Source organism: Episyrphus balteatus, chromosome 3, assembly GCF_945859705.1.
Source record: "Episyrphus balteatus chromosome 3, idEpiBalt1.1, whole genome shotgun sequence".
Lineage (NCBI taxonomy): Eukaryota > Metazoa > Arthropoda > Insecta > Diptera > Syrphidae > Episyrphus > Episyrphus balteatus.
Window position 1 is genome coordinate 36,026,646 of NC_079136.1, and position 14,819 is coordinate 36,041,464.

Sequence of the window (14,819 nt, forward strand, 5' to 3'; positions counted from 1 at the left end):
CAAAATTTTTAAAAGCCAAATTTTAATAAATCGTTACAAGGAGTGAACGAAATGTTCAAGGAGCCTTTTTGGCTGGTAACGGTGAGAGCTCATCTTTGGGAGCCCATTCAATTATAATATTGGATAAATGGTTGAATATAATAAAGTTTTCACGTTGGGCGCGATTTAAAAATAGTACTGTATAATTACTTTCACAAAGTGTTTAACTAGAAAAATATAAGTTTGAGCATTTTCATGTTGAACGGCGCGCCGCCGTCTAACATCATTGGATAGTTAGAAGAACAAAGTACTTAAATTGGAAATAAGAAACAAGTCTGAATTTTTTTGCATTGGGCGCCATTTATCAATAATATTAGATACCTAAGTAAAAAAAGCTTTTTAAATGGAAATATAATTTTGATCTGAATATGTTCTCTTTTAGAGGTTTAAATGACCTCAGCTACAATGCGTCATTTGAACTTTTAAAATTAAATTACATTCAATACTTTTCCTTTGTTTGTTGAATATGTTCCCGTTGGGCGCCATTTTATCAACAAATATTGCTAAGTATTTAATCAAAAACTCCGACTTTTTGTTTCCCAAAATGTGTTCCCACTTTTTGTCCACACTACTTTCGTACAAAAGAAAATATAAGTGTCAACACTTTAAACCTTACACGATCCCACACACACACACACACTCTAACCAAACAACCGCCATTCATAACAAAAAAGAAAGAGAAACCATTACCATCGCCAAAACGATCGTATTTCAATGAGCAACAAGTATAACTCTCAAACACTCATCACAAAATCTTAAAATTTAAAATAAAAGCGAGAAAAACGAACTCATCCAAAGCAACAGAGACAACACTATAAATGATTTTTTTTTTTTTCTAAAATAGATTTTTATTTGATCACCCACGACAAATTCCAATAACTTCTACAAGTGTAACCAAGACAAGTATTACCACAATTCACCAATCATCCCTGTGGACAAATAGAGATGGCAATACTATCGATCTAAAACGAAACAACCATCAACCACCTCCATATGAACATAATCATCCACTTTACTTTGGTTTGATCGTAGGAAATTCAGCTCCGCTCGCAATAACCAAATCGTCTCGAATTCAGTTTAATTCTGAAAGGCAGTCGGTTCGTTTCGTTAAATGCAAGCGATTGTTAATATTGATATTAAACTAAAATAGAAATAAAAAAAATAAATACAATTTATTTGGTTAATTTATCTATCTCAGAAGGTAGAAGATCTATTTTAGGACACGGGAAAAAACTTTAAAAATCATTCTTTTTTTTTTTTGTATATTGGATCAATAAATCGGCAAGAGGTTTTTTCTTTTTTTGGAAAATCTTTCACTTTTCTTTACTCGTTCTTTTGGTTATCGACGATATAAAAAAGGGAACATTTTTATTTCTCTTCGTTTTTATTATTTTTTACTTTATTGTCTACTTCTGGCATATATAAGAGAACGATCTGTGGGATTAAATAAAAGAATTGAAATTGAAATATATAAATCCCCGCTGGAATTTTTCGTTGTTTTTCCTCCATTTTCTGATTTTTCTCTGAATTTTCCTCTCGGAAAAAAGTGCGATCACATACACAAAATTTTTTGTTAAACGGCAACATCGGCGGTGGAAAACCCTGACAAAAGAAGAATTACTTAAAATTTTCAATTTCATTTGATTTTCCGTGGAAATCAAACAACACAAAAGTGCTGAAGAAGAAAGAAAAGAATCGAGTGGAATTTAATTACATATTATTACTTCGTTCGTAACAAAGTGCAATATAAATAAAAAAAAGTAGTAAGAAAAATCAAAAGTGGCATCCCTAATTTGCGCAAAAGTACCTGTTTCATATTGCAGTTATTTAGAATAAAAATTTTTAAATAAAATTTTTACTATTATTTTTATTAATTCTATAACCTAACTGTGTTTCGAAGAGAAGAGGGAAACAAAACGGCAAAATGAGTGTCTGCGAAAATAATAACACACAACAACAAAACACACAGAGCATAGCCGACTATCTGGCTCAATTACTTAAGGACAGGAAACAATTGGCAGCTTTTCCGAACGTTTTCAATCACGTGGAACGTTTGCTGGATGAAGGTGAGTTTGACTTTAAAGGTCCCACAAGTACCTTTAGTTTAAGACCCATTCGTTAGAAATACCTTAAAGGAGGAGATGGTGGAATTTTGTATCCATCAGATCACCATTTACCTCCCCGTATGTGGACTTATGTTTATTCTGGTTTTCTATCGAATTCCTGTTTTTCAAGAAAAGTCGATGAGGACAAGTGCATAACAAACTCAGAGCTCTGAGATTCAGGAACCCTTTTTTTTACTTAGGTATTCCTACAACAACATCATTCTGTATCTCAGGTTGATGACCCTTTTTTTCTATTGGAATTTCATTTACTCGCTTCGATGGCGAGTTCCGAGTTTTTTTTTTTCTGTTTTTGTTTGAGTCGATGACGAAATTTTTCAATTCGTCGAATCGTTTTTTTTTTTATTATTTTATTTTATCATTTCTATTTCTATAGCATCTTGATTATGAAGAAGATGATGCTGGTTTAAGGTTCTGTTCTAGTGTTTTTTTTTTTTATTAAATGTGTATAGGTGCTGTCGAACCTAACCTTTAAAAAATTATGTGGTGCTCACTGCTCACTCTTTGATCAATAGATCGTAGATACAGTGAGTATGAAATTGTTTGCGATAGGTAGATTTCGAAAGTGAAAATAGAAAACAAACAATGGCCCTTAGTAATAGAACCGAATTTAGCGAAAACTCGATTTTAACAAAAAATCAGTAGTCTAATAAAACATAACATCTCACTTCCAAACTAAAAAAATGTTATCATTTTTAAATCGACTTAGTTAGAAATGAATTGCTTATAAGCCACTTCTTAACAACTTTACTTCACTTCTTAGTTTGGCAGTGAGATGTATGTTTTATTAGGTACTACTAATGTCGATTTGCATGTCAGATGCTAAAATTTTTAAAACACAAGAAACATAAAGAAATGAATATTACATTCCCAGAGTTTCATCAAAATCGTTAGAGTCGTTTTCGAGAATATTGCAATAGATACCTAACTTGAAAATTTTGTATTGAAAAAAGCTAGATATTATAAAAAAAAATCTTTCAGAATTCTATAAAAATCGTCTGTACCAAATTTGAAGAAAATCCGTCTACCCGTTTTGCCCACACTGCCGACGGAGGTCATGATGAAAACCACTTTTTGAATTTCACCGACCATCATCGTAATGTTAGTTTTGATCAAAACGAACAAAATTTTTGGACACGAAACGAATATATAGATCAAGTAAAAAATATTGTTTAATTCTGAATGACTCCAACCAAATTGCATTCAGAATCATAAAAATGTAGAAAATCTGGTGTAATTAATTTTGGTGTCCGACAAAATTTCTATGAGGATGAGGAATTGCCGAAAAAAAACAAACTTTTTTTGTATTTTGAATGAGAAAATTACCAAGAGTTTACTATTGAGAAATCAGTACAAAAATTCCTACATTTTCAACAATGAACTAATTTATTTTTCAAACATTTTTTTTTTTCGTACTAAAAGAACCAACTTGCAACTTGTATGTATATTTCAACAGTCTTTTGAGCTAAACCAAAAAATCATGAAAAATGAGTTTTGCATAATTTTTTAGGGCTTGGTGAAGATGGTCTTCGCGCAACTATTTTCTTGCGTGGAAATTAACTTAACCCAATGCCAGTGACGTGAATAAAATTACGTAGACTTTGCGACATCGTGCCATTTAAACGACCATCTGGTGATATTATTTTACGAAATCTTAGTTTAAACAATTATTTTCGTTATTTTTTATCGAATAAAAACCTATTATTAACTTTTTGTCATTCCATAAGTCTTAAAACAAGTTTTCAGTACTTTCGTTCATTTTTGAAAATCACATAATATCCAAATCCAATGTAGTAGAACTGGAAATTCGTTGTTGGATGTATTTATATAAACTGACCCCTCGAAAATAAGCAACATGTCATCTTTTAATACAATTTTAAAGCCTTTTGTAGCATGTGTTTGACCATTTAATTTGATTTTTGAAACAGCTGGGTAACAACGGCTAAAATTTTGTTTTTTTAAAAGAGTAGATACAACAGCATTCATCCTATGAACCTTACATATTTATATATTCGAAAAATAAATATATTTATATTTGCAACATCTATGATCTAATAACTTTACCGGTGAAACGTTTAGTCTTGTCGATATGGAAAAATTCACATGTGTTTCAAAATGTTGAATTTCCCCAGCAAAAACCTTTACTAAACTTTTCTAACACCCTTTTTCTTCGTTGAAAAAATCAGGGGTCAAATCGTCGCATACGTTAACGAGTAACTCGTTAACGAAATCTGTTCATTTGGCATGATGTCATACGTACAGCAAACGACTTCGTATTCAACTGAACGGAATGTCATTCGTTTGGTTTGAAGCTTTCGAACAAATTGTTAATGGATTCAAAAAGTAATGAAAATATAAGAATATCTTATTTTAAAAATAATTAATACAGTAAAATAAGGAGAAAAAAGGGGTAAATCTCGGAATGAATGTTAGTTGAAATTTTTTTTGCTCAATATCTTCCTTTTGCCATTCTATAACATATCTCAAAAGTCTAGAAAAATCTCATGTCCGCTTGTCGCGATTTCAAGGTCAAATCGCGAAATGGAGATTTTCAAAATTAGCAAAAATAGGCTATGGTAGTATATACACATATGATACATGATTTCAAGGTATTTTTTAATGCTGATTCCAAAAAATCTAAAATTAAGACAATCTGACGTCTCTGGAAAAAGTTATACCTGTTTTTGATCTGTCAACTCATATTATTATAACAGTTGCAAACTTACTGCCGAAAAACCCTTAAAAGTTATGGTAGATGAACCAAATTTTGCATGAAGATTTTAGAATCCATCATTATTAAAAATCAAAACAATCCATTACAAAAAATATATATACCTACGAAATAATGGTATTTTTTGATGGAGGGGCAAATTTTAGGATATGCACTAAAGAAGATTCTTGTTCATCTTAGGAATAAGTGCAAATAGGCTAATTTTTACATTTTAATCTTTGTTTGGATATTTTTTAACTACCCTCAAAAATCTGAAAAAATCTCATGTCTGCAAGTCCTAATTTTCTTGGTTTGAAAATAAGGTGCAGATTTTAAAAAATTGGAAAACTACACTTCATATATTTGTGTCAGATCAACATGAATAAGGTGCATTACTTTTCAGGGATGGTCAGGTTGACTTGTTTGTGAGTTTTGTTGGAACTAGTGTTAAAAAATACCTTTAAATCATGTCGCTTATGTTGGTATACATATAAAAATTTAAACTTTTCTTATTAATTTTTTAAAATCTGCACCTTATTTTCAAACCAAGAAAATTAGGACTTGCGGACATGAGATTTTTTTAGATTTTTGAGGGTAGTTAGAGAATATCCAAACAAAGATTAAAATGAAAAAAATTAGCCTATTTGCACTTATTCCTAAGATGAACAAGAATCTTCTTTAGTGCATATCCTAAAATTTGCCCCTCCATCAAAAAATACCATTATTTCGTAGGTATATATATTTTTTGTAAGGGATTGTTTTGATTTTTAATAATGATGGATTCTAAAATCTTCATGCAAAATTTGGCTCATCTACCATAACTTTTAAGGGTTTTTCGGCAGTAAGTTTGCAACTGTTATAATAATATGAGTTGACAGATCAAAAACAGGTATAACTTTTTCCAGAGACGTCAGATTGTCTTAATTTTAGATTTTTTGGAATCAGCATTAAAAAATACCTTGAAATCATGTATCATATGTGTATATACTACCATAGCCTATTTTTGCTAATTTTGAAAATCTCCATTTCGCGATATGTCCTTGAAATCGCGACAAGCGGACATGAGATTTTTCTAGACTTTTGAGATACGTTATAGAATGGCAAAAGGAAGATATTGAGCAAAAAAAATTTCTACTAACATTCATTCCGAGGTTAAACCCTTATTTAACTGGATTAAATCAAACTGTTTGAAATCACGAAAACATACATTAGGGCATATATTAACAAAATAAAATTTCACCAAAAGAGTTCAAAGCAACAGCACCAACCCCCAATGATTTAAGAAAAAAATAATTCCTCAAATTAGAATTATATGGAAAAAAAAAATTGATTTTAAAACTAAAACGACGTGATTAGCCAAAAAAATAATAAAACTCTTAAAAAAAATAAAAAAAAAAAATTCTTGTCAAAAGTGGGATTCGAACCCATGTCATTTACGCTCCCATATCTTTAGAAGGCAACATTGTTTTTTGAGTCAGGCGCCTCAGACCACTCGGCCATCCTCGCATAGGGGTCGACGAAGTCAAATTTATCACCAATTATGTTTTGGCCTATGCAGTTGTACATTCTACCAAAAATTTCGTTCTGTTTTCTAACGTATGCCGTCATCCCAATCGCTGTGCTCGTTTAATGTATCACGAAATTATCTTTCGTACGTTTGAGGTTTCGTCAACGGATGCGACGATTTGGCCCCAGGCTTTTTGTATTTTGTTTTAAAAAAAACGAACTTATCGATCGATAGAATTTTTGCATTACAAAATGAGTGATTACCAAGTCCCTTGAGGATAAATCTCACATTTGAAATTTGTTACTTTTTAAAAATTACCAGCTCTAACAATTTTACCGATTTTAAAGATCTTTCGTCACCTAATCTTTTGTAATTCTTGGTAAAAACTCAGTAAAATTAGCTGATTATGATTACTAATACGATTCTGAATAAAAAGTCGCAAATTTCAATAGTTTTAATGATCCGTGCTTAACAGTCCGACATTCAAATTTTTTGTGATTTTTCAAGTAATATACCAGTGCTGCTATAGTTAGTGCGATTCACTACTGGGTTAAAATCCAGTTTCAGGGATACTGCAAGTATTATACGAAGGAGTGCATCTTTGCTAAGTTGTTTGGATCCGACAGAAAACTGTAGGCCAGGTCCTTTTTGTTGCCAATTTATTACCTTGTAAGGTAAGTCACAAGGTGTTGTCCCTTCATGAAGTCGTCAGTCGTTGCAAAAATGTATTTATTCATTCAATGGAACCATTTTTAGAAACAACTCATGTTAAATAACTTGATTTTTCTGAAGTCCTTGTTTTTGACTTGTCCGTGCTCATATCTATCTTTTTTGATATTGAAGTTATAATAGGGTTGAAAGTGACTTGTACTGTGTACTGTAACGGCTGGTAACAGCTGAGCTCAATCCACCATTATGAATCCAAAGTGCCAAAAAGTGCATTTCATCATCAGGTACCACTTCATTCCCAAAAAGAAATGTGGATAAGCTTTTAGTTTGATTTGATTTCTGTCTTGAAAAAATACTTATGGTACCTATTTGACGTTCACTGCTAGGACCGAAAACTACTAAATTCCTGTCGATAGATCGAGGAGTACATTTTTCTATGAATTTTTCTCTATGAACTCCTATGATTTTTTTATATACTCACTGTACATGATCAAAGTATTTTTATTGATATTAAGTTGTTTCTGTTCGTAAATCGTATTCATCGTCGTATATTCGTTCACATATCTCCTTGCTCATTTCAATTCTAGAAATGTTATTTGTATTTCTTTCTCCCTCTTTCTCATCATTATTATGGATTTTCTCTAGCGCATTCGCCGTCGTCGTCACCATCACCATCACCACCACCGCAAAGGTTTTCACTTTGACTCTTTTTGGCTCTGTCTCAGCTCAGAGATCTATAAGCTATTTCGTCATCATCACCATCATCGTGGTATGGGGTATGAATATATATATAAAAATACTGTGTAATGCGTATTTCGCCCTCTTGAAAGTACTCTCATCCCCTTGTCGTAAATTTTCATTAAAAAACATAAGAAAAAAAAAAAATGTTAAACAAAATAAAATTAATGAGATAAACCGAAAAAATCAACGCATGCGTCAATGAATTTTGATGAAAAAAAAGATCAAGAAAACAAAACGGGAGGAACGATCTTACATGTGTAAATTCTGTTTTTTTTTTTAGAGTAAATTAACATTTAAACAGATTTATTAGTAGAAGAAGGAGAAGGTAGCCCTGCAGCGCAGTGCTGCTGTATTAAAGAAAATTGTATAATGAAGGTTTACGGATGTGTTTTTAAAACACAATCTCCGTATATCTTTTGGTTTATTTATGGAATTGGTTATTGTAAACAATGATCATCGTATAGGGATGAGGACTGTGGATCATCAACATTTTTTTTGTAGAAAACGTAAATAAAACTTCGGAAGGAATTTTGTTTGCATTTTTTGGAGTAATTTAAAAATGACGAGCTGAGCTATAAGAGAACGAGAAAGAAGATATTGGTTTAATGTGATGCAAATAGGAATGTAAGAGCAAATTCCTCCCACTTTTAAACTGTCTTTAACTATCCTGTTTGTAGTACTGAGGTTTCTGGGGTCTTAATAAACTTGATTGATTATTCGCTTTTGTTTCGAACAAAACAAATCCGAATGACAAAATTAATTAAAGTGCATATTAATCTACAAATCAGAAATAAAAACAAAATAAAAAATTGTTTGTTTTGATAGTTAAACATTTTAATTTCAGGTTATTAACATTGACAAAACGAAAATAAGACTTAAGAACCGGATAGACTTGTATAGTTTGAAGATCGAATCTAATATTTATGGAAACAATGTTTAAAAGTAGACGATGATACAATAACCGCAAAAAGAACATAATTGTTATCACTTTAATCTGTTGTTATGGAAATGGATTTCTTTTCTTAATTTGCATTTTATAAGACACTTCTGCACTTTTTGATTATGTTTGCAGTCAAAAGCAGTTGGTAACTCTTGTTAAAATAATTATGAACCATGAAAAATTTTGATATGCAAACCGACGGCAACCCTGGTTGATAAAAGAACTAATGAATACAGGAATATAATTGAACGCATTTCTTTCGAAATATCCTTGAAATTGTTTTCACACAATAATGGGTAAATATGTCTGAAGGTTCCTACCTGCTGCTAGACTTACAAGGAGGGAATATGTCAGCGCCAGACGTATTGTTTACATCTCAATTGACTTCGGGTAGTATTTGTTACAAACATACATACATCGACTCTTGTTTCGTCCTTTCTTTTAGGAAATTAAAAAAAAAACATATGCTTCTGTTAAAATAAAATCTGGCTCTCATTAATATGTACATGACAAGGACCTTTATTTTGTATGTGGTAGTAGTTAGAAAGAATAATGAGCTTAGTTGCATAATTATATTGGTGTTTGTTTGAATTGTTTGTCGATTGCAGGTCAATAAATGAAACAAAGGATCTGTAAGTGAAGCAAATAAACAAACAAATTTTTTTTTTTACCTTAAACGTTTTTATATTAATTAAAAAATAGTGTTTCCGAGGTTCTATGAAAAGAATTTTAAAAAAGGATTCAAATTTGATGTTGTCTACAAAGACTTCTAGATTTAATTTTAACTTTTTTAGATGGATAAGGACTTAAAGTCACATTGAGTTCGTACCTATTAATAACTTTTTTTTTCACCTATCAACGTTACCTCGGGTATGTCACAAGGAAACAGTTATGGTCCGGTTTTTTTTCTCTTCTTTATCTATTACATTCACTTTCTATTTTTTAATTCTAGATGTGTAATGTACGGAGACAATTTGAAAGTCTACGATTATCCAATTTTTCTTATAATCTAAATGATTCTCTTCAACTTATCTACTGTAACTTTTAAAAAAGTCCTAGGTATAGAGGTAATATTTGATCAAAGCCTTTATGTCTAAAAACCCACAGTCTATTTTTTTCAGTTTAAAAGCAAGTTAATATAATAATTGCTTTGAACATTTAAACAAACACCTAATATTAAGTTTTAGCTCTTACAAATTCCTTAAAAGCTGTCCGGAAGACGACAGGAGTGTTATATGTTAGAAAAGTTTGAATAAATCAGCAAACATAATATAAACAAATGCAAGAGTCACTTTCTATCTTATTTTTTTTTTTATAAGTCAGACTTTAATAAAGTTACCCAAATCAAATTTTTACTCATTGAGTTCCTTTCCTACTCATTTTGGTTCGATTTAATGTCAAATTATTTATTCATGTCACGATTACACACATATTAATATATATATTTATATTTCTATGTATCAGTTCAAAAAAGGAGAACCTATTAATTTTGTATTTTGAGTGATTTAAAAGTAAAGTTTTTCTTTATACTCTTCCTGCCTACCCATTTGTATTATCTTTATATACCAATTTATGCATATAATTGATAGGTAGCTTTAAAATCAATAATATGTTGCTTTAAATCTGGAGATAATAAATTATTTTCATATAATTAATTCGCAGTATATCAAGATACAAACGAAAGGAAATAGAAAATAGAACGAATTGCACGATTTTCTTTCACGTTTTGTTTTTGTTTAAAAAATATAGTGCAGGAGCTAAAGGCCATTTTGCCGGTTTAGAAGTATTTTTAGACTTTTTTTTTGAGAAGGCCACTAAATGCAAGTTCGTTAGCTAAAAATAATCAAAACAAAAATACATATATATTGAAAATTTTCCGAAAATTTCCCCAGATTTCGAAAAATCCATAAAATCCGTACAAATTTTACAAATACAAATCAGCACTTTTTGAATAAACATAAAAATTTCCATTTTTCGTTCAAAAAGTACTAATTTGTCCTTTGAGCAAAACCATTCATGGTATAAAAAAAGAGGTTGTCTGTAAAGCCGGTTTACGGACGATGATTTTACGTGATAACGTCGTTAGAGCCCAGGTTGTGTGCTTTTAAAATGAGTCAATTGAAGCGTTTATTTATTTCAAACAAATATAATTTACAAGAAAAAGCTAAAAAAATTACCTTTTTTCTTTTCTCATTATATTAATTTTTTATTTTAAAAGCTTACAAAAAAATTTATACCATTAAAAAGCCAAATATTTCTTCTAAATAATAAAACCATTTTTAAATTTTTACAATGCTCAAAAAGTATTAAAATAATTTATTAAAAACAATCATTTCTTATGAAAAAAGTGAAAAATCATTTCCGTCACCCAAAAATTCATTTTTTTGATATAACAACCTATAATAAATTTTATACCACCTGAAAGCTTATTGCTTCAGCTCAAAATATACATTTATATCGATCATGTCTATTAGGCATCTACAAAAAGAGCTAGAATTTTTTGAACTCGATCAATTTTCATCAAAAAAAGCAACAAAAAAAAACATATAATTTTATGTTCTCACGCTATTGAATCAATTTTTTTTTAACAACCTATACAAAATTTTATATCATTTAAAAGCTTATAATTTCACCTTTCATATGACGTTTCAATCTTATTTCTGCGATGCCTAGTAAAAAAGTAAGAATTTTTTAAAGCCAACCATGTCGAAATTCCAAACTGAGATTACGGTACTTCCCACACTGGTGGCTGTTCATGATCAACAGATCTCCACAGGTGTTTTGAGGTATTTCGCAAGTTTTTTAATTTAACATTGTGTAGCTTGTAGTGAATGTACAGTTATGTGTGATATACCAAATGAAAGGTAACATCATCAGGGTGCTCAATAAAGTTAAATCAATTTGTATTTGCTTTAGATCAAAAGATAGAACCTGTTGAATAATAAAACTTTATTTTACCGTTATCTCAAAATTGTTACTACAACATTGATTGAAATTTTGCACAGATATAGTCCTTTTCATTTATTTATCTGTTGAAGAAAAAAAGATAAAAATAAAAACAGTTAAAAAAGGTCAAAAAACTTGGGACAAAAAAACTTGTTTTTCCTGTTATTCGGTCAAAAACCATTTTGAAATACCAATTTTTTGCACATGTATGCACACAGTCATAGACTACATGTTCTATAAGCTTGAGATTTTTTGAATGCTACAAAAATTTAAAAAAATAAAAACTCACCCAAAAATACTCCAAATCCGTATCAGACCCCTATATTTTTTTCTTTATTATCTTTCGAATGACGTTTTTCAAATTGTCAAAAAAAAAAAAAAATCCCCTACCTATAATCACTACTTTGTCAAAGGTCCACCTCATGTTTTAGTTTTAGAAAAAAATTAATAGCTTGGTTTTGAATTTTTTTAGAATTTTTTCAATACCATTGTCAGTCTTGCAATAAATTTATCTATTGATTATAAAAAATTCAACTCTTTACATTGTCGCGTTTAGAAAATAGCCAATTTTTTGAAATTTTGTTTTACCCCTATTTACTCTATTAAAAGATGGAATTTTTTAAAATCCTTCAAATGTATTTAACTTTAGGTTATTATCTTTCAAATAAGTTATAGAAGATTTTTTTTTTAACTATTTTCATAGTAAAAATCGGGATAACTATTTTTGATTTGGATTTATTTTTGACATTCGACAATTTTACATCTAGTGAATAATATGGCCGTAATAGTTTATTTTTAATTTTTAATTGAGATTTTTGCCGCACTGCGAAAGTGCGAGAGTGGAACGTTAGAAAATGGTGTCAATTTCTTGTGGCGGCTGCCATGGTTCATCGATTTATAAGACGTTATCATCACGTCAAAAAATAATAATAAAACATAAACTGTTCTTAATATAATATATTTATGTATATTTATATATATATTTTCTTGTATAATACACAACTTTTTTTTGTAAAAAAAATACCACTTTTCATGAAATTCACCAATAAAAGGAAAAAACATAAATTTTTGGATATTTCTCATGCTTGGCGTGAGAAACAAGATGGTTTTGCCAGTGAAATTGACCACTAATTTACAAAATTTCTAGAGCCCAATTCGAGAAAATCCATCAATTCATAAGATCGAGATTGGTATAAATGGACGGGACCTAAAATTTTTTGAAGAATCTGAACGGCTTAGCTGAGATGCACTTTTTTATGACAATTATACTCTTGGACCTTGGAGGCTTTATCAATTATTATGTATTAACAAAATGCAGTACTGCTGGAAAAAAATACCTATTATGTTGCAGGCTGAATCTGCATCTTCTGCATTTAGCAATAACAATAATTGTACCACGGAATATTTCGCATAGAAGCAATAAAGAAAAAAAAAAAAAAATAAAGAAGGAATTAATAAAAAAGCCAGAAATTGTAAACCTATTAAACACTAAATAAAGAATGACTTAAGAACTGTCATACTGAAATCATAATAATTGTCTTACTAGGATAAAATTCGTATTGCTTGTAACGCAGTTTTTAAAACACAGTGTCGTCATTAATGTCAGATTTTATTAGTGCTTGACCGCCTATTTAACACGAAGATTATACTGCCCATAATCTCGTAAAGGCCCTAACTAAATTTTTCTTACTTCTGATTTATAGAGGGAAACACTAAATCTAATATCGCAATTTGCATATAAAAATGAAAAAAAATCTAAAGTACATTTTGAGTTTTCTGACTTATTTGAAGACCTAGGCTAAAAAAATAAATGAGATTAATTCAGAGACAATGCCCTCTAAATCGAAAACTTTGTAGTTAGGGCCTTTACGTGATTATGGGCAGTATAAAATTCAAGATTTTTCTTTGAAAACAAAAAGTGGTTCCTTTCAGAAAAACTAAATTTATAATGATTTAGCATCAATATCTCATCTGAAAACAATACCTCCCCATAATAATAATCATAAACCAAAAATTCGGTTTGATATTTCTTTATATTCTTATCTAAGAATAAAAATGGAGAATCTACCTGACCTATACGATTAGTTATACACCTCTATAAGGTACTTAAGTATAAAAAGGTACCCTCCAAACCGACCAAAGACCAATAGAAGTTTCTATTTTTCTTCTATTCGGTTTTGTATTCTTTTCAAATCTTTTTTTATTATCATTTGAATTGAATAGAATGAGAAGGTAAAACAAAAAATGCAATAACAAAAAAAAAGAAAGAAAAAAAAAAAACAAAACCCTGTTAATCTGATAAGGACGGAAATATATTCCAACAGGTTTTTCATTTATTTTTTATACCACACTCTAGCCACTGTCTAGCTAAGCTATAGTAGATTCTAACACATTTGTGCTGAATTATGGCGAAAGACAAAACAACTATAGTAAAAAAGAAATACAATATTCAAAGAGAAGATAGAAAAACGTGATAAAGAAACAGTTGATTCATGAATAACAGTTTATGTTGTCATTATTTGTATCTGTATCTAATATCTAAGAGTTTTTTGTAGCCCATGTCCAATCAGCTACTTCATGTTGATATACTTCTAGTCCTTTTATTTGTCCTCTTTCCATGAAAAATGTTGATCGTGTAAACAAATTATACTTTTTTTTTTCTAAACGATCGTCAAACATGAAAAAAAATCAAGCCAGGTACTTATAGGTATTTGTTTTCATTTTTTATCTCTTCTATCACTGTCTCGTTCTTTCTAACTTCGTTTCTAATGTTTGGTGTATTAATTATCAAGGGAAGTTATGTGATCTTGCGATCTTGGTTATTCAAGAAATACCTATACATACCTAACCTACCTCGCGGATCGCGTGCTCAAAACTTAATTAAGTGATAGAATTTAATACAAAAGCCGCAAATTCTCTTAGGTTCTCTATAAAAGTAGATATTTTTCGTCAAATTCCATTATGAGCGATGAGTCATTGTTTAATTTGCATATTAAACTTTTTTTTTTTTTGTTATCAAAAGGTTTTTTTTTTTTTATTTGATGCAATCATTTATTGGATATCTCTTTCAAATGTTATTGGCGATTTTTGTTTAAACTTTGTTTGGGTTAAAACACATTTTTTTTAGCTTCTCTTTTTGTGTTT

At 29.9% G+C, this 14,819-nt stretch overlaps 1 protein-coding gene across 7 annotated transcripts in view; it reads left to right on the top strand.

The window, feature by feature from the left end:
- The first annotated feature begins 1,112 nt into the window (after positions 1-1,112).
- The window catches only part of LOC129916972 (protein held out wings), a 109,293-nt gene continuing 95,586 nt past the window's right edge, over positions 1,113-14,819 (top strand). For 5 of the 7 annotated variants that reach the window (XM_055997246.1, XM_055997244.1, XM_055997245.1 and 2 more), the window contains exon 1: positions 1,113-2,105. In XM_055997246.1, coding sequence (XP_055853221.1) covers positions 1,964-2,105 — 142 coding nt within the window. In that variant the 5' untranslated portion in view covers positions 1,113-1,963. The remainder of the gene's footprint in view (positions 2,106-14,819) is intronic. The other 2 variants (XM_055997242.1, XM_055997243.1) reach the window with 2 other exon arrangements.